This window comes from Ailuropoda melanoleuca, chromosome 14 (assembly GCF_002007445.2).
Source record: "Ailuropoda melanoleuca isolate Jingjing chromosome 14, ASM200744v2, whole genome shotgun sequence".
In the NCBI taxonomy this organism is placed as follows: Eukaryota; Metazoa; Chordata; class Mammalia; order Carnivora; family Ursidae; genus Ailuropoda; species Ailuropoda melanoleuca.
Window position 1 is genome coordinate 39,993,997 of NC_048231.1, and position 23,058 is coordinate 40,017,054.

At 46.5% G+C, this 23,058-nt stretch overlaps 1 protein-coding gene and 1 non-coding gene across 3 annotated transcripts; both read left to right on the forward strand.

Moving 5' to 3' along the window:
* Positions 1–11,612: 11,612 nt before the first annotated feature.
* On the forward strand, positions 11,613–19,520 carry EIF5 (eukaryotic translation initiation factor 5). 2 transcript variants are annotated; one of them, XM_034642087.1, is made up of 11 exons: positions 11,613–11,627; positions 12,218–12,497; positions 12,607–12,688; positions 13,199–13,371; positions 13,662–13,773; positions 14,733–14,875; positions 15,135–15,293; positions 15,633–15,794; positions 16,084–16,248; positions 16,567–16,701; positions 17,283–19,520. In XM_034642087.1, the coding sequence occupies exons 2-11, from the start codon at positions 12,426–12,428 to the stop codon at positions 17,370–17,372; spliced, it is 1,293 nt and encodes a 430-aa protein (XP_034497978.1). In that variant the 5' UTR covers positions 11,613–11,627; positions 12,218–12,425; the 3' UTR covers positions 17,373–19,520. The 2 variants fall into 2 exon arrangements, with proteins under 2 accessions (XP_034497978.1, XP_002918905.1); XM_002918859.4 differs by lacking the exon at positions 11,613–11,627 and having other exon boundaries at positions 11,742–12,497.
* Positions 14,271–14,394, forward strand: LOC117796210. The gene has a single exon (XR_004620574.1). It is a non-coding gene; the product is annotated as a small nucleolar RNA SNORA28 (small nucleolar RNA).
* Positions 19,521–23,058: the final 3,538 nt, after the last annotated feature.

Here is a 23,058-nt window from a genome sequence, read left to right on the forward strand (position 1 = left end):
GAGGGTAATTAGCAATAGTGTTCCCCAAAGGAATGGCAGGAAGCTACCCAGGCAGGTGTGGGGCTCTCTAAAACAGTCCATAAACAGGCCCCAAGAATGAGGCTCATCAACGGGGAGGAGTTGGGGTGTAGGCATTTTTGGGGGTGGGAGGGCTTAGCCAGAGCAGGAAGGGACAGCAGGCCAGAGAGAAAGCAGACGACCGGGCATCCGGGTCAGCCCAGGGGGCAGCAGGGATCTTGTATTTAGGAGGGCAGGCCCCATCCGAAGCCACCAAGTTCTCCCAGACAAAATGATGTCACCTGGTCAGTTCGTGTTCCATGGGTTTAAAAGAGAAAGTGGCCAAGGGTGGAGCCTGACTCCTGGAGGCATCCTGACACCGAGTGGGGACCACCAAGGGCAATTTTAGCTGGGTGAGAGAACAGCCAAGTACTCCTTAGCCGGAAGCCCAGGGCCCAGCCCTCCGCCTTCCTGCCGCCATATTCCTGACTCTCCCTTCAATCCTCTGCCAGTACTCTAGGGCCTCCCCTGGATTTCCTCACTGCCCCCACAAACCCCTTCAGCTGCCCTCCAGCCTGACGGGCCTCCTGTCCCTCCAACGCCCAAGCAGAGTAAAATTTAAGCAAGTGCCCTCTGGCCGATGCCTGCAAGGTGGACGACAGTCCCTGGAGACTTGATCTCAACTGTTCTTCTGGCCCACCTTTTTTTCCCATCCCACTTTATATCATACCAAGTAATTTAGGTAAAATGTGTGCCCCTCCCCAGGGTGACGAATCGTTCCAGTTTGCCTGGGACTGAGAGGTTTCCCAGTACAAGGGATTTTCGTCGCTAAAACCAGGGAGGTTCTAAGCAAACTGGGCCAAGGGGGTCCCCCGAGCTCCCCCTCAGAGCCAGCGCTTCTTAGTAGCATGGGTTCTGACTTCCCACACACAAGAACTTTGCTCAGAACCTGCCGCCTGGCACGTGTGGAATAAAAAGCATGGTGATGTATGTGGACGGCCCTGCAGGGCTTGTGGGGATGGCTCTGGACACGCCTACTGGGCTGAGCTGGACTGGATGGTCGTGAATTCCATTTCTTTTTTTTTTTTTTAATAGTAATTTTTATTTTGTTATGTTAGTCACCATACAGTATATCCTTAGTTTTAGATGTAAAGTTCCACGATTCATTACTTGCGTATAACACCCAGTGCACCATGCAATATGTGCCCTCCCTAATACCCATCACTGGCCTATCCCAATCCCCCACCCCCCTCCCCTCTGAAGCCCTCAGTTTGTTTCCCAGAGTCCAGTCTCTCATGGTTCATTCTATTTCCAAACACATGGGGGTCTCCTTTGCCACTCCTCGGGGCTCACCCCTTCCACGAGGGCACGGCTTCCCACTGTTCTGGGCTGAAGGGCCACATGGCCGGAGGCAGGGCAGCTAACCAGGTCTATCCCCCGTCCAGGGGGACGAGTCTGCTGACCACACAGGTGGCTATCCCCTGCAAAGTCAGTTGACACTTTTAATTCTGAACACATGTCCTAGAGATCCTCATTTTGATAGCACCACACTGTGATCTCCCTTGAGTGACATGGGTCACAACCTCACATGCCTTCAACGGCCAGGGAGGGGCTGTAGGTTCATGAAAGCGGGAGACGTCATTAGTGGGGGAGCTGGAGAGTTGCAGGACATCCCACAACACATGATGACCTAAAGCCATTTCATCCCCCTTCTCCCCCCAAAAAAATGATCACCAAAACATAACACAGGGGCCGTAGTCATCCCGGGTCTGCCAGTTCATGCCCCTGGTTTACAGCTTTCCTAAAAATAATCTAAATTCTCACCTGAGGGAATAGATAGAAAAATCTTTCTCAAAACTTGTTATGTATCTTAGAAGGCCAGCGAATCAGAGATATGAAAATGTCCACCGATAAATTCCTTTGGCATTTTAATCCAAAGAACCAAATGCAAATGAGTGCAATTTTGAGAAGGCTGGTAGACACATAGTACAGTACGCGTATCAAAATTTCTGGTGACCACTAAGTGTTGGGTTTTGTTGGAAAGTGGCAGCTATTACTAAAATAGAAAAATACTAAGCACTGACTTGATTTGTGCAGTAAGATGAAATTAAACAAATCTATCTACGTTTAAAAAAAAAGATTCAAATTCAAACTTGGAATGATACACTAGTGGGGGGGGGGAGACAAAAACACATTTCCAGCCGGCAGTGAAGAAGAAAAGAGCCCTGAAATTGTTGTCTAAGATCTAGATTCCAGACCCGTTCTTTCTGAATTAGTCCGTATCTTCATCTCGGATTCTTCGAAAAGTAGAGGTGGGGACCTCTACCCTCCCAGACCCAAGAGTCTCTCACTCAAAAGCAGAAACTGCAAACCTTCAGACACAACCCTGTCGTGTTTTGTTGGCCTGTGTGGAGTTTTGTTTCCTTGCTGGATGTGGATGCCTGACTATCCTACTTCCACAGTCCCTACCATTCCTTTGTGCCTCGCACCCACCTTCTTCACACTGTGTGATCTCCTGCCCAGCCCTCGAAGGACTTGGGTTTTCAACTCTTCCTCTGCAGGGCTAAGAAGTTTCCAACACTGCACTTGACTGTTACCACTCGAACCCCACTGACTGGTGATTTCAATTTACTTTGGTTTCTACTTGTTCTGCAGAGTAAATTTCATGCCTTTAAATCCCCCCCCGCCCCCGGTTTACAGGATAATAATAGCTCAAAATGTTAAAAAGATGTGGCCAAAGTCACAGAGCTCGTCAGAAAGCTATAAGTTATGTTTTTCTGAGGAACTTTTTAGATGGAAAAATTTAGAAAAGCACAAAACAGAAAACAAATCTCATATAAATATACATGTGATTGTTAGTACTACGTACAATGCGCATCGTATTCAATTGCAGGAATGTGAGGGTTTTATACATCCGCCATCTTTCTAGATATTTAGATAGAGTTGTTTCGGTTATTGTAGGATTTTTCCCCCTAATTTTGGTAAAAGACATGCAACATAAAATTTACCGTTTCAACCATTTTTAAGTATATGTTTCAGTGGCACTGTGTATAGTCACATCATCCAACCATCACCACCACCTATCTCCAGAATGTTTCCATCTTCCTGACCTGAAACTCTGTCCCCATTAAACACCTACTCCCTCTTCCCCCCTCCCCCAGCCCCTGGCAACCACCCTGCTACTTTCTGTCTCTGTGAACCTGCCTACCCCACGAACCTCATGTAAGTGGACTTCCACAGTACTTGTCCTCCTGTGACTGGCTTCTTTCACTTAGCACAATGGATGAAATTTGAAAGCATTATGCAAAGTGAAAGAAGCCAGTCATGGCTTTAAATGCTGACTGTGGTTTAAACGCAGCAAAGGTGTGTGTTAAAAATAGCCATGAACTTTGTAAATATCTAGCCAAGAGTGACTTAGCCCAAAAGACTTCTTTCTGCATAAAATACCCAAACAAGCAAGCAGCCTTTCTGAGCTAAACTAAAAACGGAACCCTGAGCACAGGGCTCCTGGCACAAAAAGCTCAGAATAGCTGAGCTTTACTTACCAAGTATAACAGTACAAAATGTCACGCTGGGAATATTGAACGTGGGAGTTGATTGCCCAAGAAAAAAAAAATCGCTCACCTAATTTAAGGAAACTCAAAATGAATCCATTCTTTCTTTCAGGACTCTAGAATGCAGAAGTCCCATCTGGTATGAACTATATTTACTCTGACAGATCAGCACCACAAAATAAAGGTTATTTAGAGCATATTGTTATGGTTTCTGGATGGTTCTTCCATCTCCTAGAGAATGCAAAAAGATACAAGAAATTGACCCTAAAGATGAACTAAATCTTGTTCAAATGGAAATTTAGAAACAGCACCCTCAGGGGCGCCTGGGTGGCACAGCGGTTGGGCGTCTGCCTTCGGCTCAGGGCGTGATCCCAGCGTTATGGGATCGAGCCCCACATCAGGCTCCTCCGCTATGAGCCTGCTTCTTCCTCTCCCACTCCCCCTGCTTGTGTTCCCTCTCTCTCTGGCTGTCTCTATCTCTGACAAACAAATAAAATCTTTAAAAAAAAAAAAAAAAAGAAAGAAACAGCACCCTCAGGATCAAGAAAATAATCAGACCCTCTGCACATCAGGCCCAAAGCCCATAATCACCCTGCAAAGTCGACAGCAGTGGGGGCCACGCAGGGGGTGTGGGAAACGAGGTAAGCACTGGGGTTTGCGATGGTAGCAGAGGCAAAACTTCACCTCGCCTGCCCATGCCTCAAGGGAAAAGGGTCTGACCAGTCTGGCATTCACTGCTGTCCCCACGCACCCCCCCACCCAGGGACTTCCGTCAAGCTCTGTCAGCCCTCTGACCTCAGCCTCCTCATCTGCAATGCGAGTCCTCGGAGGGCTCTTTTAGGGGATTCCACTTCCACGGGCTAATGCACAGGAAGCACTCAGGCCACAGGGCTCTCTCACTGTGCAAGCTCCAGGAAGGTAGACCGCCACTGGGGCGCCTGCTGACACTTCGGGAGCCTTGTCTCCCCACCACAGCTGCTGAGCCAGAGCCAGGTTTCACACTGGGAGTTGTTCCTCTCTTGAATTGCATCTCCCCAAAAGATACGTTGACGTCCTCCTCCTGAATGAGGTGAGGAAGACATCTGGAAGTAGTGCCTCCGCGAATGTAAGGAAGCTTAATGAGGTCATACTGAATTGGGATGCAGGGCGGGCCCTACACCCAACACATCCGGCGTCCTTACCCGAAGAGACACAGAGACAGGCACATGCAGAGGGGAGACGGCCCTGTGAAGACACGGAGGGAAGAAGGTCACGTGACAGAGGGCACTGGGGGCAATCCCGAAGCAAGCCAAGTCAGAACCAGGGAGAGGGCCCGGGCGTGCCAGCACCTTGACTTCAGACGTCTGACTTCCGGAACCACGATTGGATACATCTCTGTTGTTTCAAGCCAGGTTTGTGATACTTTGTTACAGCAGTTCAAGAACACGAGTGCAATGTCCTAAATGTCTCCTTGCCCTCCAGCGGGCACACGGAGCACGCTGGCCGTGTATCTGCTGGAGGACTACACAAGGAGATGGGTGAACGCCAGCACGGAAGTGAGGCAGGCAACAGGAGGAGCAGGCAGACGTGAGCGCAGGTGCACACCTGGGCACAGATAGTGCTCCGGGCTCTCCTGAGCGTTCACGCCCCTCCTTCAGCTCCACAGGACAGAGACGCAGCTGCTGGAAGAACCGCCGCGTAGGACTGTGTCCCAGCATGCCAAGGCTGCCATTTCCGAAGGGATCAGAAAGCTGAAATTGTAGGTGAAATCTCCCAAGTTCTAAATGTTGGCTTACAAACTAAATAAACGTACAAGTGGAGACAGCACCTGCGGAGGCCCTCCTGCATCTCGAACGTCCAGCTCAGCCACAGGCAGGATGCACAGCAGCCGGCTGAGGAAAATCAGTGGCATAAGGAAAGCATATCCTCAGCCTTTGGATCCCAACTCCTGTCTGATGTGTCTAAAAAAGGGCATTAGGGCCATTAAAACCCAACCAAAGGAAGAGAAGCAAACTCTAGAACCGGGATATGCCAAACAGGATAATGAGGCCTCACCCAGCGGGAAAAGCCCTACAGCCGGAAGACAGGACCCCGGCCCCAACCTTGAGACAAATCCTCTAAGCCTTGGTTTCCCCATCTAAGAGAGGAGGGGATGGCAGGGCACCGGCCACTCCCTGAGGCGTCGGCGTGCCAGTGACAGAACACAGGTGGCGGGGCTGTGCCAGCAGCCCCGTGTCACTGGGACAACTGTTGTAATTCCACTGGGCGTGGTGCACACCATACTGCCTCCCGACAACCAGCCCCATAACGCCTCCATCAGGCCTGGGCGCCACGGCTGCAACACAGTCACTGGGACATCGATTTTGTCCTTCTTGACTTGGTTTGATTCACAGATAGACCGTCTGAATGAAGGCTCATGGGATATCTCAAAAGAAAGCTGCGGAATCTATGCTGAGGGAAAAGAGGTACCTGGGCTCCAAAGTCATGTGGCCCCCTGGCCTTAAGGCAAAGTACTGAGACCACAGCACCTGTAACACCTGGGAATCTGTCAGAAATTGAATTCTAGGGGCGCCTGGGTGGCACAGCGGTTAAGCGTCTGCCTTTGGCTCAGGGCGTGATCCCGGCATTATGGGATCGAGCCCCACATCAGGCTCTTCTGCGATGAGCCTGCTTCTTCCTCCTCCCACTCCCCCTGCTTGTGTTCCCTCTCTCGCTGGCTGTCTCTATCTCTGTCGAATAAATAAAAAAAATTAAAAAAAAAAAAAAGAAATTGAATTCTAGGTGGGCCCCACCTAGACCTACTCAATCACGCTCAGGGGAGGGCCCAGCAATCTGTGTTTCGGTAAGCCCTCCAGAGGATTTTTTTTTTAAGATTTATTTATTTGAGAGAGAGAAAGAGAGAGAAAGCAGGGGATAGGGGCAGAGAGAGAGGGAAAGAGAGAGAAGCAGACTCCCCACTGAGTGGGGAGCCTGATGGGGCTCGATCTCACAACCCTGAGATCATGACCTGAGCCAAAATCAAGAGTCGAACACTTAACCAACTGAGTCACCCAGGTGCCCCAAGCCCTCCAGAGATTCTGATGCTCACACCCTCATTTGAGAGCCACTGGCTTCGGGAAACCAAGTCATGCACAGATAAGCAAGAAAAGCATCCTTTAAGAAATAGAGTCCAGAATGTAGAGTAGATAATTTGTACTAAAAAATTAGGTCGTGGGGCACCTGGGTGGCTCAGTGGGTTAAGCGTCTGCCTTCAGCTCGGGTCATGATCTCAGGGTCCTGAGATCAAGCCCATCAGGCTCCCTGCTCAGCAGGGAATCTGCTTGTCCCTCTGCCCCCACCCCCCAGCTCATGATCTCTTTCTCTTTCTCTCAAATAAATAAAATCTTAAAAAAAAATTAGGTCTAGGGGGCGCCTGGGTGGCTCAATCAGTTAAGTGTCTGCCTTCAGCTCAGATCGTGATCCCAGGGTCCTGGTATCGAGCCCCACATCAGGCTCCCTGCTCAGCAGGAAGTCTGCTTCTCATCTCCCTCTGCCTCCAGCTCTGCCTACTTGTGCTCTCTATCAAATAAATAAGTAAAATCTTTAAAAAAAAATTAGGTCTAGATAGCAACTCTACCCAAAGTAGCAGCTGAGTCTGCTGAGCACATAAGGGGGGGCTCTGGGTCACATGGGTCTAGTGCTTCACTGCAAGGCCACGACCCATGGCTCATCAGCAGCCAGTGAGCTCACTGGCTGGCATGTGGCTGCTTCCCCTGGGTGGATAAAATGTGCCATATTCACAACCAAAGGAAGAGGTGGGAACACGTAAAGATGCTCTCTCACAAAGGTCTGCCAATGGCTGTCAGGAATCCTCGGGAATCGCAGGGTCTTAGGCCACACCTGGGCCTCTTCCAGATCTTCCATTGCACACATGCTGCATTCCCAAAGCAGTGCAGTAAGTGTGAGCAAATGCCTTTCCTACTTCTACTAGCCTCAAGCAGGTGAGGGACCAGCTCAGTAGCCATGCACCTTGCTTCCCTGAAGACAGGACCTGAGCCAAGCCAGATCATCCACATTTCTCCATCATCTACTGAATCGATACAACTTTGCACTTTCCTCTCTTTTTCCGGGAATGACATAAATATACAGCCTGACTGGAGTCAAATGCTTGGGAGCAGGAAGACATTCCGTCAGTCTCCAGCAATACCTCGTCAGGATGCTTCATGTCTTCCCCACAGACATCTCCGCTTCCTGCCTCTGGCCCTTTTGTAGCTGACTCTTTGTTCTCAAGGACAGGTCCCCTGCCCACAAGGTGTTTAGCCTAATGAGGAAGGCAGACAAACAGGCAAATGCAATAAAGTGCCACTGGATGCCAGAGGTGTGGCGGAAGTATTGGGTGGGTGGGAGGAGCCTGTCACAGAGGCAGAGAGACATCCTGCCCAGAGGGTCAGAGATTTCAGGAAGGGGACAAGCTTCATTTGGTGTCCACCAGGCAGATAGCTGCTATTTGTTTATACATGACCCCTGAGCGGGGGCCTGTATCCCAGCAACTCAGAAACGTTGGATATGGGTGCATTAGATTACCATGGTTTAGGACACCAGCTTTCAACCTAGCCAACGCCTTTGACTGCCTCTGTACTCACCAGATAACCTTCAGTTCCCTCCCAGCAGCTCTGAATGTCTGCTCTACGCACACTGCTGTGCTGGAAGAAAAACCACGCACATCCTCACGCCAGGGAGTCAGAAACTTTAACCAAGAGTGTGCAGCTTTAACAGTGCGGTGGAGGTTAGACATAGCTAAGAGACGGATGTCATAAAGGCCAGCTGTCCAATCAGACAGCCCATCACAGAGGGCAATGTCCTGGTCCCTCAGTGGCCCATAGCTCAGAAACACAAGGTTCTCTCAGTCCACACAGACTTGATCTTGCTCCAGGGAGCAAAGCCATGCTAAACAGAACAGACACCAATATCTGAATAACTGTAGGCCAATTTGCTAACTTACCTTTTCTGCAGCTATCCATGCCTGCTATCCAAGGAAGGCAAGAGCTGAAATGCATAATTCAGGCACTCATTTGACAATGATTTCAGAGGCAGCAAGTACCCATTACTTAGCAAACTGTGAGCACCTGATTGGGGTTACTGCAGCCAAATGAGGCAGGGAGCCAGAAGTAGGAGGCAGAATTGTGCAATGAGCCTGGCGTCAAGCTAGAGTTCAAACACTGTCCACCATTTATTAGACAGGTGACTTCAAGAAAATTAACCTTCCTGACTCTTTCCTCACCTGTAAAATGGGACTAACAACACTCCCTCACATGATCATTAAAGGATTAAATGGGATTACACCTGAAAATTGCCTAGATTTATGTATGTTTATATTTACCTGTGAATGCTGGGTCATGTAATGGTTAAGGGAACAGACTCTGGGGTCAGACAGATCCCGGTTTAAATTCCAGCTCTGCCACTTACCAGCATGTGATCTTGGGCAAGTTGCTTAATTTTCTCCACTAAGCCTCAGTTTGCTTATTTGTAAAATAGGAATAAAAATTCTCCATAGGGACTAGGAAGTAAATAAGACATTGCAATTCAAAGCACTTAGCAAATTCCTACACTATGAGGAGCATTCAATAAAAGGTAGGTTAAGAATAATTTTTAGGGGCGCCTGGGTGGCACAGCGGTTAAGCATCTGCCTTCGGCTCAGGGCCTGATCCCGGCGTTATGGGATCGAGCCCCACATCAGTCCTCTGCTATGAGCCTGCTTCTTCCTCTCCCACTCCCCCTGCTTGTGTTCCCTCTCTCGCTGGCTGTCTCTATCTCTGTCAAAATAAATAAATAAAATCTTAAAAAAAAAAAAAGAATAATTTTTAAAAATTGTCCCTCTNGTGTTCCCTCTCTCGCTGGCTGTCTCTATCTCTGTCAAAATAAATAAATAAAATCTTAAAAAAAAAAAAGAATAATTTTTAAAAATTGTCCCTCTTTAGACACGAGTGGTACACCTGCTAAAAATTAAAGTTAAAATTAGTACAAACTTTTTAATTGAAATTAACTATGGGGCCATCAAACATATCTGCCCCAAAATAATAATCACTCACCTTGTATTTAGTTTTATTAAAAACCAATTCTGACAAGGCAAGCCCCTTACCTCAGACTAGTTTCATACCCCGAATTTCCAACAGTTTCTAAGACAGTTATTTGTGGGCAAAAACTTCGTTTCCATACTGCTAGGTCACTCTTCATGGTGAACCAGAAGCAGCTTGTCTAGAATCTACCTTTTTCCCTTGATCTGATGGGGACCCTGGTACCCATCAAGCATTATGCACTTTGTCTACCATCACACACCACTGTATACACTGTGTGATGATAACATCAGCTCCTACAGCAAGGACACAAATTACTTCCCTCAATTCAGGATCGCCCCTTTGATTTATTAACTTCCCCACCCACACTGTTAATTTTAAAATTCTGAACTTTGATAAAAACAAACATACCTTTCAGTTCCAACTTTCTTGAACATTCAATTGGGGAAACAAACAAAAGGCAGCCCCTTACCCACCTCATCCTGTCCTCAACAGCATGCTACTTTATCCGGCCGGGAAACCACGCTACTGCCCGGGGCACTTCGTCGTGAGGGCGCATTAGAGACTTCAGAATGCAGATCAGAACCAATGGTTCCATTATTTGGCTCTTGATTTTACCACAGCCAGCTATGTTTTGAAATTTCGTGATGGGCTCTGGATGCACTTTTAGTCTCAACTCAAACTTTTAAACCAAATACAAGTTTCTGAAAGAATGGGACAGTTTCTGTAATCACCTCAACAAAAAGAAAACATCAGAGGCTCTCTCTAAATAGTCACTTTTGAGGGACGGCATTAGAACATTAGGAACACCTGCTTTGGGCTATGCTTTGCCCAGCAAGGAAGTCATAATTTACTAACAGGAGTAGTGGGTCCCGGGAATGGTAACCCAATGAGATGTTTATTTTGAGCAAATTTACAGTGAAGCACGCTTTCAGGAAGGTCCTGGGGTCACGAGCTAATCTGGCGTTTCTCTCCCTGTAAAGAGAGTGCACGGGAGTGCCAAGCCCCCGCCAGGCCTGCAGGCCCGGTGCCGGAGAGAGCCAGGCAGGCGGGCCGCACGACGACCCTGTCAAGATGACACCCGGACCCCAGCTTCGGAGGTTAAAAACTGCACTTGGGACGAAAGACCCAGGCCCTCCAATCATCGCAGTCCCCCCAGGCCTAGGGAGCGGGAAGAACAACTTCCTCCTCGAAGCCCGACGACGGGCGTCCCCAGGGGCCGGAAAAGGCCGAGAGGACCTCCCCCACCCCGCCCCCGGGCGAGGCTGCGCACCAGCCGAGAGAAGAACTCGGCGGGAACGCGTCCAGGCCAAGGCGACGGGGGAGGGGAGTCAACCGCCATCTTCCCCCGGACGACAAACCGACAAAGCGCGGCCCCGCAGCCAGCCCCCGTCGCGGCCAACCGGCTCTCGCGATACCGCGAAGGCCTCTGGGAAGGGCTGGGGAGGGGATGGGAGGGGAAGGAACCCGGGACCCGGGGACTGGGGGCTGGCTGAGGCGGCAAGAGGAGCCTCAGGAAGCAGGAGGGGCGGTGAAAGGCGCGATTGACGTGGAAAGCGGGCCAATCACGAGCGAGCTCGGCCGCGCCTCGGACTAATGAGCGGTGTGGCCTGGCGCGGGGGGCGGGCACTGGGGCCGAGGGTAGCTTGAGCGCGGCGGCGGCGTTGTTCAGTCAGAGCGAGAACATTCCAGAGGTGAGTCCGGTGGAAGGGCGACGGCCCCGCGCCCCCTCCCCAGTCCTCCCCGCCCCCTCGACCGCCGCGGGCCGCTGGCTGACGGGGAAGGCGCCCCGACGCCCGCGGCTCACGGCGCCGTCTNCCTGCCGGGCCCCCGCCCCTCCCCCGCCCCGCGGGAGCGCGCCGCGCGGGCTGAGTCAGGCCCTATTGCTGCATTCATGAGTCATCGCCCGCTCGGGGGCGGGGGCGGCCCGGGCCGGCGCCCCTCGGCCGCTTTCGTTTTCCCGGCGCGCCGAAGCCGGGCGGCGCGCATGGCGGGGTCGCTGCTCCGGGCGGAGCGGCCGGTGGCCATGGGCACCGGAGCGAAGGTTGACTGTGTGTGCGTAGAGCGGGGACGGGGAGGAGCGGTGGCGGTCGCGCTCGGTCGTTGCCTCGCGACCCGTGCACACTCCCGCGAGACCGCGTGTTCTGGGCTAGGGTTTTTTCCGAGGGAGCCCTGGGTACTGAACAAGGAGTCCGGGGCCTCCGGATTCAGAGGGGAGGCTGACAGGGCCGGGGGTGAGGTTAGGGGCTGAGTCTGGGAAGTTTTTCCGTCACCCTAGTCTGGTCGGCGGAGGAGAGGTCTTGCGTCCGTCTTTTCGGCAGTTGTTGGCCGCTCCACCGAAGCAAACCTTTGACGGGCTGAGGCTCTGGGCTTCGGTGTAAACCCCCAACAGCTGAGGCAGTGCAGTTGGTCGTTGGAAGTGTGGCGGCTCCCAGCCGGAGGCCCTTTATGTGACGACAGGTGTTCTCTGTTAGAGGAGAATGTTAGCTGCTCCTCGCGTGAATTGGGGCGCTTCGTGATGTAGCTGAATGAGGCACGCTTCACCGGGAGGTGAAGAAGGGAGTCTTCCTTTTGCGGGAATCACGCTAAACTAAACGTCCGGGGGGTTGTATGTGCTTTTCCTTTCTCTTTCAGAGCTGTTGCGCAGCCATTGGTACCTGTATTGGGGAAACATAGCATACAAGCAAGAAGCCTACAGCCTCAGTGGCGAAAATTTTTTCATGTCAGAGACCGAGAACTCTTGCAGTCGTTTATGTCATCCCTTCTTCTCCAGACAGAAGATACCAAAAAGTTGCAATCAAAGATCTCTTCATCTTATTGATAAAGCCACTAATAAGCCAAAATGTCTGTCAATGTCAACCGCAGTGTGTCAGACCAGTTCTATCGCTACAAGATGCCCCGTCTGATTGCCAAGGTAATACTAATCTTCGTTTTAGTTTTGAGGCCTAAGCTCTTCTCCTAGATTTTTAAAGATAGCATCTTTGGGGTAGAGAATGCAAAATTAAAGTTATTTTTTTCTTTAGGTTGAGGGCAAAGGAAATGGTATCAAGACAGTTATAGTCAACATGGTTGACGTTGCAAAGGCGCTTAATCGGCCTCCAACGTGTAAGTAATGCATCTCAAGGGGAGTATGAAAAAGCATAGTATCGATGTGGTCATGACAAACTTCGGATCTGTGTGTTGTGATTGAGTTGTATGCTACTTTCAGGGTTAAGTGGAGTCTTGGGCTTGAAAACCAAATGATTTTATTAGTTGCTATTGGTAAAACTACTCAAGCAACACATATTTTAATCCAGTAAAAAAGCGTAAGGGAGTGATATTTGTACATGGGTGAGTGAGTAGCCAAAGATTGAGTTAAAAATCTTCACTCTCGGGGCGCCTGGGTGGCACAGCGGTTAAGCATCTGCCTTCGGCTCAGGGCGTGATTCCGGCGTTCTGGGATCGAGCCCCACATCAGGCTCCTCCGCTATGAGCCTAATTCTTCCTCTCCCTCTCCCTCTCCCCCTGCTTGTGTTCCCTCTCTCGCTGGCTGTCTCTATCTCTGTCAAATAAATAAATAATCTTTTTTAAAAAAAAATCTTCACTCTCCCCTCCTTCCCCCCCCCTCGCCAATAGATCCCACCAAATATTTTGGTTGTGAGCTGGGAGCACAGACCCAGTTTGATGTTAAGAATGACCGTTACATTGTCAATGGATCTCATGAGGCGAATAAGCTGCAAGACATGTTGGATGGATTCATTAAAAAATTTGTTCTCTGTCCTGAGTGTGAGAATCCTGAAACAGAGCTGGTGAGTCTTTTGAGGAAAAGTTACACATCTGCTTTTGTGATCTGTCCTTTGATATCACAAAATATATGTTCCTGAGAAGGCAGGGAAAACTTAATTGGAAATAAAATGTAAAGCAGCAAATTTTTTAGGTAGTTTATGCTGGCTTTTTTAAGTAGATCATTTTGTGGAAAAATAGTTTTATATATTAACCTGGAGTTACAGTTAGATGTTTTAATAATGCTTTGTTGTTTATAAAAATTTTATTGCAGGCCATAGATGACATACTTGTTTTTACTCCCTTTTTTTGGTAGCATGTCAATCCAAAGAAGCAAACAATAGGTAATTCTTGTAAAGCCTGTGGCTATCGAGGCATGCTTGACACACATCATAAACTCTGCACGTTCATTCTCAAAAACCCACCTGGTAAGTCTGAATGATGAACTTGTAAGATCTTACTGTAAAGCAGTTGATTATTGGAAACAAAATGGAAGTTTATTTTGCTGCTGTGAAACTAGAATATAAGGAATTTCCCATCTTTGTGCCTTGTTCTATTGGATCTGTGACTTTGAAAGATGTGCCATTTAGGGTGAAAAGAACAGGCTGCCACTTAAACTCTGCTATGTTGTCGATTTTTAAGACCTGTCCTTTTAGAATAGGTGAAATAGATCATTGTAAAACAGGGGAGCCTGGGTGGCTCAGTCAGCTGAGCGTCTCCTTTGGCTGGGGTCATGATCCAGGTCCCGGGTGCTCGAGCCCCGCATCAGGCTCCCTGGACAGGGAGTCTCCTCCTCCCTCTCTCACAGATAAATTAAAAAAAAAAAAAAATACTGTGGGATTCCAGCAAAGGATCTGCTTTTGGAATACTGTGTTGTGAACCCTTGGTCCTGGCTCATTAAGCCCAAGTGGCTTTAGAACATTGCAAGCAACACTCTGTGGCAGATGATGGAAGTTGTCTGACACAATTTGAGCTTGCTATAGCAATAAAGTCTCACCTATTCCAGTGTTCTCCTCCATGAGACCAACTGTTATATAGACTTAAACAGTGTAAACAGTTCTGGGCTCAAGTGTAGTTGAGATGTGCTTATTCAAGTTCATGGGGGACAAGAGGGTCAGGAGTGCCAACCTTCATTAACCACCTCGTCTTCTGAGATATCACTTAATTTTGCTGAACAGTTAAAGACATTCCATCCTTACCCTGAGTTTTTTACATAGGAAATGATAGTGGATGAATCCTCCAGAATTACAAGTAAAATTGTGTTTGTGTATGATTTTCTGAGGGAAGGTTCCAAAGCAAAAGGAGGCAAGGGATTTAAACATTCATGAGGGACCGTGGAGGTGTACTATAAGCTATAGTATTGAACTTTTACTTTGTTTTGTTGTAGAGAATAGTGATAGTGGTACAGGGAAGAAAGAAAAGGAGAAGAAAAACCGGAAGGGCAAAGACAAGGAAAATGGTTCTGTGTCCAGCAGTGAGACACCACCACCCCCACCCCCAAATGAGATCAGTCCTCCTCCACATGCTGCGGTGAGTGTAGGGGTGAAGGTGTGGTGGGCGCTAAAGTTCGGTGAAATATTATACCTGGTTGATAAAGGCATAAATAAGGAAACTCGTTTTCGTTTTAACATTGCAATGGTATCTTGGGTTCCTGGTTCTGTGTGGTTGATTAAGGGTAGGTCCAGTTTATTTTTGTGGAAAATGAACCTAATACCATTACCATGACTAGAAATCTGGAGCATTTTTTGCATTTTTAAGGCATTTGACTAAGCGTATTTGTTCTTGACAGGAAGAAGAGGAGGATGATGATTGGGGGGAGGATACAACTGAGGAAGCTCAAAGACGAAGAATGGATGAAATCAGTGATCATGCGAAAGTTCTGACACTCAGTGATGATTTGGAAAGGACTGTTGAAGAGCGGGTCAATATTCTGTTTGATTTTGTTAAGGTAAAATAATTTGGTTCAAGAGCAGTTAAACATTTTCTTGATCAGTTTCAAGCCTTGGGTTTTTGTTAAGGTATCTATTACTTTATGCTGGTTACCTGGCACATAACTTTTTCTCGTGCTATTTTTGGATACTCAAACCCCAGGCTTATTTAACTTTTTAAATATTTCCTGAGGTGTACAGTACTTCCAGGTACTGTGTTTGGCGAATGCCTATCATTGAAAAATTCTGAAACTGTAATAAATTAGGTAGGAAAAAAAGTACATGAAAGTGGGGACTAACTGGCATCTCTAGAGCAAAATGTGTCTACATTTCACTGAATTGTCCCTTTTCATTTGCAGAAAAAGAAAGAAGAAGGTATTATTGATTCATCAGACAAAGAAATTGTTGCTGAAGCAGAAAGATTGGATGTAAAAGCCATGGGCCCTCTTGTTCTGACTGAAGTTCTTTTTAATGAGAAGATTAGAGAACAAATTAAGAAATACAGGCGCCATTTCCTACGAGTAAGCAAATTATTTTAGGTTCATAAATGACATTAGAGCTCTATGACCCTGGGAACAGGTTCTCTGTCATCCTAAAACTGGAGATAATTGACCTACCTTGCCAAGCACGGGAGTATTTGGAAAATGTCTTGTATAATCTCTCATGGATAAAGTAATATATAGATTTTTATGCGTTGACCTTTTGAGCCACTGTTTAAGGCCATAGCCTTAAAGAACAGTCTTGAGACAATGAGTATCTTTATTTGAAATTTTTTTAAAAGCTTGTTAATGCCAACACGTTTATTTTCAGTTTTGTCACAACAACAAAAAAGCTCAACGGTACCTTCTTCATGGTTTGGAGTGTGTGGTAGCAATGCATCAAGCTCAGCTCATTTCCAAGATTCCCCATATCTTGAAGGAGATGTATGATGCAGATCTGTTGGAAGAAGAAGTCATCATCAGCTGGTCAGAAAAGGTGGGGAATAGATAGCTTACAAACAGCCTCTAGGATCAGAAGTTATTATTGAGACAGTAGTTGGGGCAGTTTAGGAATAGTAACTTCTGATACTTGGGTTTCTTCTACATTAAAATGCAGTCCCTGGTATAACCTATAGGTGATTCCCAACTTTTTAGTAATAATGGAAGAAAGTATTTAGACTCTTCATTACTTGTTTGTGTCTGTTGAGTCAAGATTAGGATGTGACCCAGTCCCTTCAAAGAGCTCAGTGTAGGCAGTTACATAAATTAATTTTTAGATTTCTCCAACTGAGGAAATTTATTGAACATTTTTTAGGCCTCTAAGAAATATGTCTCAAAAGATCTTGCCAAAGAGATTCGTGTCAAAGCAGAACCATTTATAAAATGGTTAAAGGAAGCAGAGGAGGAATCTTCTGGGGGTGAAGAAGATGACGAAGATGAGAACATTGAGGTAAAATTTGGTAGGGTTTGGGATCATAAAATGATAATTGGGTAATTTAAAATTTTTAGATACAGCAAAACGTCTCAATAATTTGGGAAATTATCATGTTAATGTAGAGGGTTGGGGAAATCTCTGCCCCTAGACTTAATTGCAGATAGACCTATGAATCCTCAAAGGAGTGTTTAATTAACAGCAGGCTGAGTATACAGGTGCTAGTTGTCCATAAAAATTAAGATGCTGTCAGGCTGAGCAAGAACTTAGTTTTCAAATAACAAAAAGTTTTTGTGCAGAGTGATGGCTTTGGGCCCCCTGGGTGGCTCAGTTGGTAAGCATCCTACTCTACATTTCTGCTCAGGTCATGATCTCAGGGTTTTGAGATCAAGTCCTGCATGAAAACTGTGAAGCCTACTTGGGATTCTCTGCCTCTGCTGCCGCTCCCCCCTCACCCCATGCCCACACACTTTTTCAAAAAAATGATGCCTGTGTCTGGGTAGTTTTTCCTCCCTTGTTGACCATTAATTTGTATTACTATTTTTATAAATAGGTTTATCGGGATAAAGATTTACAATCAATAAAAATTGTTTTGTCAGGTGGTGTATTCGAAGACTGCCAGTGTACCTAAAGTTGAAGCTGTGAAGTCTGACAACAAGGATGATGACATTGATATTGATGCCATTTAAAGGGGTGGGTGCAGCCCAGCTTAACAGTGTAATGCTGCGAATCTTTCTGCATCATCAGCCAGAAGTGCAACATGTATGTGCAAAAGCTAAAATGGCTTAACATCATGCTACACTTTCTACTAAAAATGTATTGCTGTGAGTGGTCTGTAATTAAGCCCAACAAGACATCTAGGGAGTCCATACACATATCAGTGAGCAGATATAGTTTGCTTATTTATAGCATGTTTCTTTTTGAAAAATTAATGGTGGACACATTTGGATCACATTTATACAGTTTAAATAAAGATTCGATTTTGGTCATTCTTCAGATTTTGGCTCTGAATGACTTAAGCTGAAATGGCTCCTTTTTAAAATACTGCACCATCATTAACCTGATAGGATTCTTGGAGCCTGTTAGATTTTGTTAGATGCGGAGACTATAAAGATGTCTCCAGCAGAATGTAAACATAAGCTTACTTGTAATTATCTTAATCAGCCATTGAGAAATACAGTACTTGCGACTGTTCAGTCTCTCAAATTGGCATCTGGTAGTGTACATTCTTCCCATGCCAAGGTGGACTGATAATCAAATGGCAGTGCAACATCTTTATCTTCCTGAGAAGTAAAAATGACCTGAGTGTCCTATAAATAATTTTAAGAGCAGGTTTTGAAACTTGAATTGTGTTTTTTCAGTTCGTGTATACTTACCCCAAATTGTAGTCTTTGGAGTCATGTGCATTGCACGTTGGATGAGCCAGGGGAATTATTACATTAACAAATAAGCATTTTATGTGTATGTAGCTGTTGCTTTGTACTGACTGAGAAAATTCTGAAACTAGGGTGTGATTATATAGTAAGCTATGATTTTATTTGGGGGAAGCAGGAAAAGGTGCACTTAATCTCTAACAAAAACTGGGCATAATTTTTCAACTTTTATTATGATTTAGTTTCAAAATGTTAAAGGCATACTGTATCTTTTGTTCATTGTGGATTTCCTCCTGATAATATGGTTTGTTCTTTAATGCCTTGTATATGTGGATACTTTATGCTTTTTAGGTTTTGGTTGCTATCTTGCCAAAATAAGCGTTACTGTGTCTCAGACTTGATCCCCCCCACCCCCCGCAATGTCTTATTTAAAAAAAAAAAACAAAGCTAAAAGCATACTTCAAGTTAAAGCCTATATTTTGGTGTAAGACTTAAGGTGTTTTTTATTTCACATTGAATATAGCCAACACCCAAGAAGCCTGATCATGGCCACTGAATGCAGGCAACTGGGCCTGACCCCAGCCTATCCTGAGGTTTAGATTAGGAAATAACTTACTGGTGAATTCTTCGGTCAATTAGCTGATCTAAACTCGATACGGGTTATGGCTATATCTGAGAAATCATCTTCAAGGGAAAAACTGGTTGCATTTATCCCTTTCCACAAAGTACACTGGGAATCAACAATCCAAAGGGTTAATTTTGTTGGAAGCACTGTCTTACATCATTCACCTTTGTGTGTGTGTGTGATCCATTTTCACAGATTATGATGAGACCTTAATAAATGTAAGAATTTTTCACATTGGAAATTACACAAACATTTGATATAATAAAACCTCGTTAGCTTGGTATTTCAAGAAGGTAAAATCAAGTAATCTTACTGGAGACCTACACGTTGGTTCCCCTCATTTCCCTGCCTCCTGCCTTTTAATCGATTTTGATGAGTGAAGCAGAAACACCTACCTGGAGGGAACGTGCTTGTCACACCAAAGGGATGGAGTTTTTACAAATGTACATCTCATTCAGGTTTCAAATTCTTTGCCATAGGCCAATTTGCTTTCATCATCTGAAATTCTATAGGAGATAGTGGTGACCTAAGCCAAGTTGCATGCAGCATAATATCAAGCTAATGGGGTTCTGTTATAGTTGGGGGTTTTTCGGTTTTTTGTTTTCCTTTAACCTGAAGGAAAACCTGTTTGGGGCTTCTAAACACTAGAGAGAAAATTTTGGCTTAGACTAGTATTCAGTCTGGTGCCAAACTTCCAATGGAATTCAAATCCACATAATAGAAGTTTTATCCATAGAGGCTATCCTAATAAATTAATCCTTCACTTTGATCTATTCAATGGTCTTAAAATTTCCTGTTTCAAACAGCTACATTACTTGATTAAAACAATGTTAAAATTATAATTTGTCTCTGCTTTAATATTAAAATTAATCTAGATTCTTATAAGATTGAAGCATTACACTCTGCCGTGTTTTGTAGCTGCTGCTTTGGATTTGTATTAGGATGTTTCCTTCCGTGGTTGCCAGCCCCACTCACAAAAACGGATGCTGCTCATTACTGTGGGTTAGTGACTTTCCTTAGGTCTTGTATTCTTGTTCTGTAACTCTGATTACAACCTGAAAAGGTCGGCCTTAATCTTGAGTTCTTGAAATCTTGATGGGTGCTTACTTTAGGCACATAGTTTTCTGGTTAAGAAAGAGAAGTAGAGATTGCTTTCCAAACAAGGTCTTTCCTGAAATTAATAAACCTACAGGTCTAAGGGTCTTAGGGGTTGGGGAAGGGAAAGGGGTGTAACGTGTAGTGCTCAATGCTTTTCTTGTCAGGCTGTGTCGGAATTGCTCCCACTGTTTACTCCAGTGCACTAAGCACTGAGTAAAAGCCTTTGACCTGAAGATAACTTAGAAATGTAAAGCTGGCCTTTCTAAAAGAGTGCAAAATCCAGAAGGGTACTGATGCATGCAAATGAGCTGCCTTTCTGTGTTTTGTGTTTGTTGCATTGATCCTCACAGTGATCCTGAGAAGTATAGTATTGTCCCAAGGTCACTCCTCTAATCTGACTCCTGTGCCCAACCACTTTGTACTCACTGCAGAGATAAAGAAGTGTTTAAAACCAAAACAAAAAGATTCTGCTGGAATCTACTTAGAACTTGAGCAGAACAGCCCAACAATAATTGAAATTTAAAATTTCCTTAATAGTTCTGCAAATAATCCTTAGTGAACTCTAATAGATATAGCTTTACCTGTCCATATTCTAGAGTAACCCAAAAATGCAGAGTTGTAGCAGACTGCATTGTCCTACTGATGGTTCTTCAAATGTGGCGGCCCACTGGACTACTCATTTCTCAGGTCACTCTCAGTACCAGGGCACAGTATTGGTACTCAGTACAGTGCATTTGTTTCTCTGACCTGTCCCTGTATAGACCTTGACTCTTAAGAACTGACAGGTCATGAAGAGTCATGTGGGCAAATGACTTGGCAAAGGTCTCAGATCTGGCTTATGCAGTCTCCAGAGTCTGACTCTGTGAGCCTTTGTTTTTAGAAGGTTGAGGGCTTGGGTTTTATGTCCACCTGCAATAGGGTTCTGTACTCCAACTTTAATATCTGATTCTCTACAGCCAGGAAATGGAACCATTCTTGTGTGCTAGAATATGGGGATGATAGCTACATGAAGAGAATTTTCCCTCAGAACCTAGATCAGGAGACTACAGGGTTAGGCTCTCAAAGCAGACAGTAGGGTCGGAGTTGCCCCAGTCCTTGCCTTTGGGATGTTATTCAGTGAGCCCTTTTTAAGGGGCATATTCACTTGGGCTTTGAAATTAGATCCGGATTCTTGCCAGGACCTCCCTGGAAGATGGTAGGGATGGAAATCCCTCTGTACAGCACTTGAAATTCTAATGGAAGCCTAATACTGCAATCTCTGGAGGTATTGCTGGGCTGAGGCAGCTAGGGAAAATTGGTCTGTCTGGAAGAAGGGGAGAGAAGGATAGTGTGTGTGCTGGTACCTCCAGACATCTGGAAGATCAGTCAGACTGAGGAGAGCAGTGGGTAGCTAAAAGTTACTTTTAGCTAGGAAACAGAAGGTTGGTTAGAACAGTTAGAAGTACAGTGTTTAAGCAGCCATTAGTGTGCCGTACGTGGTTGCCATGAGCAGCAGTCACTGCGGTGGTACTCACACTAAGCTAGGTCCGGCTGAGGACAGTCGATGGTTCCTACTGGCATCCCATGACACCTGTAAATAGCACCTGAACCAATAGCTGGCTCAGCCTGTCACCTGTCCAACAGATTGAGTTAGCTGAGAAGCTCCCATCAGCACTTCCTGGGGCAGCCCTTAACCTAGTGCTGGCAGCATGAAGTCCCCAACCGAAGGTGAGAAGGACTGAGGAGTTCAAGGCCAGTGAGTGAAGCTAGGTGAAGTCTGGTCCCAGTGGTCCTTAACCCAGGGAAGGGGTCATTACAAAGTACTCTGGGGGTTGGTAGCACAGGTAACGTGCACCTCACTGGAAGAAACCGGCTCAGAGAGGAGACAGTTGTCCTAGGGTCCTGTGGCACACCCACAGAGGCTTCTGCCTAAGCTAGTGCTGTATGCCGTACAGCTTCCAGATTTCTTGCGCTATGGGGGACCTTTTTTTTTTTTTTAAGATTATTTATTTTTTCGACAGGTAGAGACAGCCAGCGAGAGAGGGAACACAAGCAGGGGGAGTGGGAGAGGAAGAAGCAGGCTCATAGCAGAGGAGCCTGATGTGGGGCTCGATCCCATAACGCCGGGATCGTGCCCTGAGCCGAAGGCAGATGCTTAACCGCTGTGCCACCCAGGTGCCCCTATGGGGAACCTAACAGAGTTAAGAACTTTCCTGGTCATTAGGCTGGTTTGTGCAGGGAAGATAGGATGGCAGCTTCACAGGATCCTCACTTCATGTTGTGTGACACTGCTGCTGAAGGGGCTAGAGCCATCAGAAGCAGGCCTCTCCAGACTGGGAAGCAGGGTTTCCCAGGGACCTGGCATCCTCTCAGGCATCCCAGCAGATCCCTTGAGTCTCTGACTTGCCTCAAACCTTGGCTAAGTTTGTACTCATTCCAGCTTTGTCCCTATTCTATAGGAGTCCCCAGACCGAAACAGACACAGGATAGTGGTAGAACTTGAGAGAGGAAATGGTTGGGTACTTAAGGACTGCCTGAAATTAGAAGCATCTTGGGATGAGTATGTGTAAAAATTTGGGAGGGAAGAATGGGGGGGAGCACATTTGGAAAGTAGAAACCGTTCCCTGTAGATGACTGCAGTGGGTGAGGCTGTAGGCATTGAGGCCTTCTGCAAGCTCAGGGCCTTGAATGGAGTTTTGTAAAGCTGTAGGAACCAGTACATCTGCATCATGCTGCCTGGGTAGCTAAGCCAGTGGGAATCAGGAGTTGGGGGGCAGCCCTGTGGTGCTGAGGGGTAGACTAGTAAAGACAGGGATGCACGTTCACCCTGAGAAAGTTGGGGATCCCCAAACAGCTTTGGCTGTTTTGAAGGCACAGTGTCCCAGATTGAAGAGAGCGGGCCCAGGCCCCCATTCCATAGGCAAAATCAGAACCCAAGAGTGCTGGGAACTTCACCCCAAGACCAGATCTCCCGTTTCGGGTATGGGTAAAGGTCAGCACACTGGACGGGTCTCTGGAGGTTCAGGACCTGAGTGGACACAGGGTTTTTCTGTTCTGGACTCTAGGTTGGGGACCTCAAACTTTGAAGAAAGGCATCTTTAGAGGTAACTCTAAAGTCATAAATGATAAAGAACATTCCCCAGATCTGGAGAAGAGGATGGTTTCCAAAAAGTCACATGATAATGGAATTACTGGGAACCTTGCACAAGTATAGCCTTAGGAGGACCCAGGGATAGCAGCTGGTCCAGCCTTGTGGACACACTAGCAACCAGGGCACTGCCTACCTGTCTTCTCTCTGGG

Excerpts from the sequence above, each read along its gene's own strand:
- EIF5 (XM_034642087.1), top strand. The coding sequence starts at position 12,426 with ATGTCTGTCAATGTCAACCGCAGTGTGTCAGACCAGTTCTATCGCTAC. Across the intron at positions 13,372-13,661 it reads AGAATCCTGAAACAGAGCTG|CATGTCAATCCAAAGAAGCA; the intron begins GTGAGTCTTTTG and ends TTTTTTTGGTAG. Across the intron at positions 14,876-15,134 it reads GTCCTCCTCCACATGCTGCG|GAAGAAGAGGAGGATGATGA; the intron begins GTGAGTGTAGGG and ends TGTTCTTGACAG.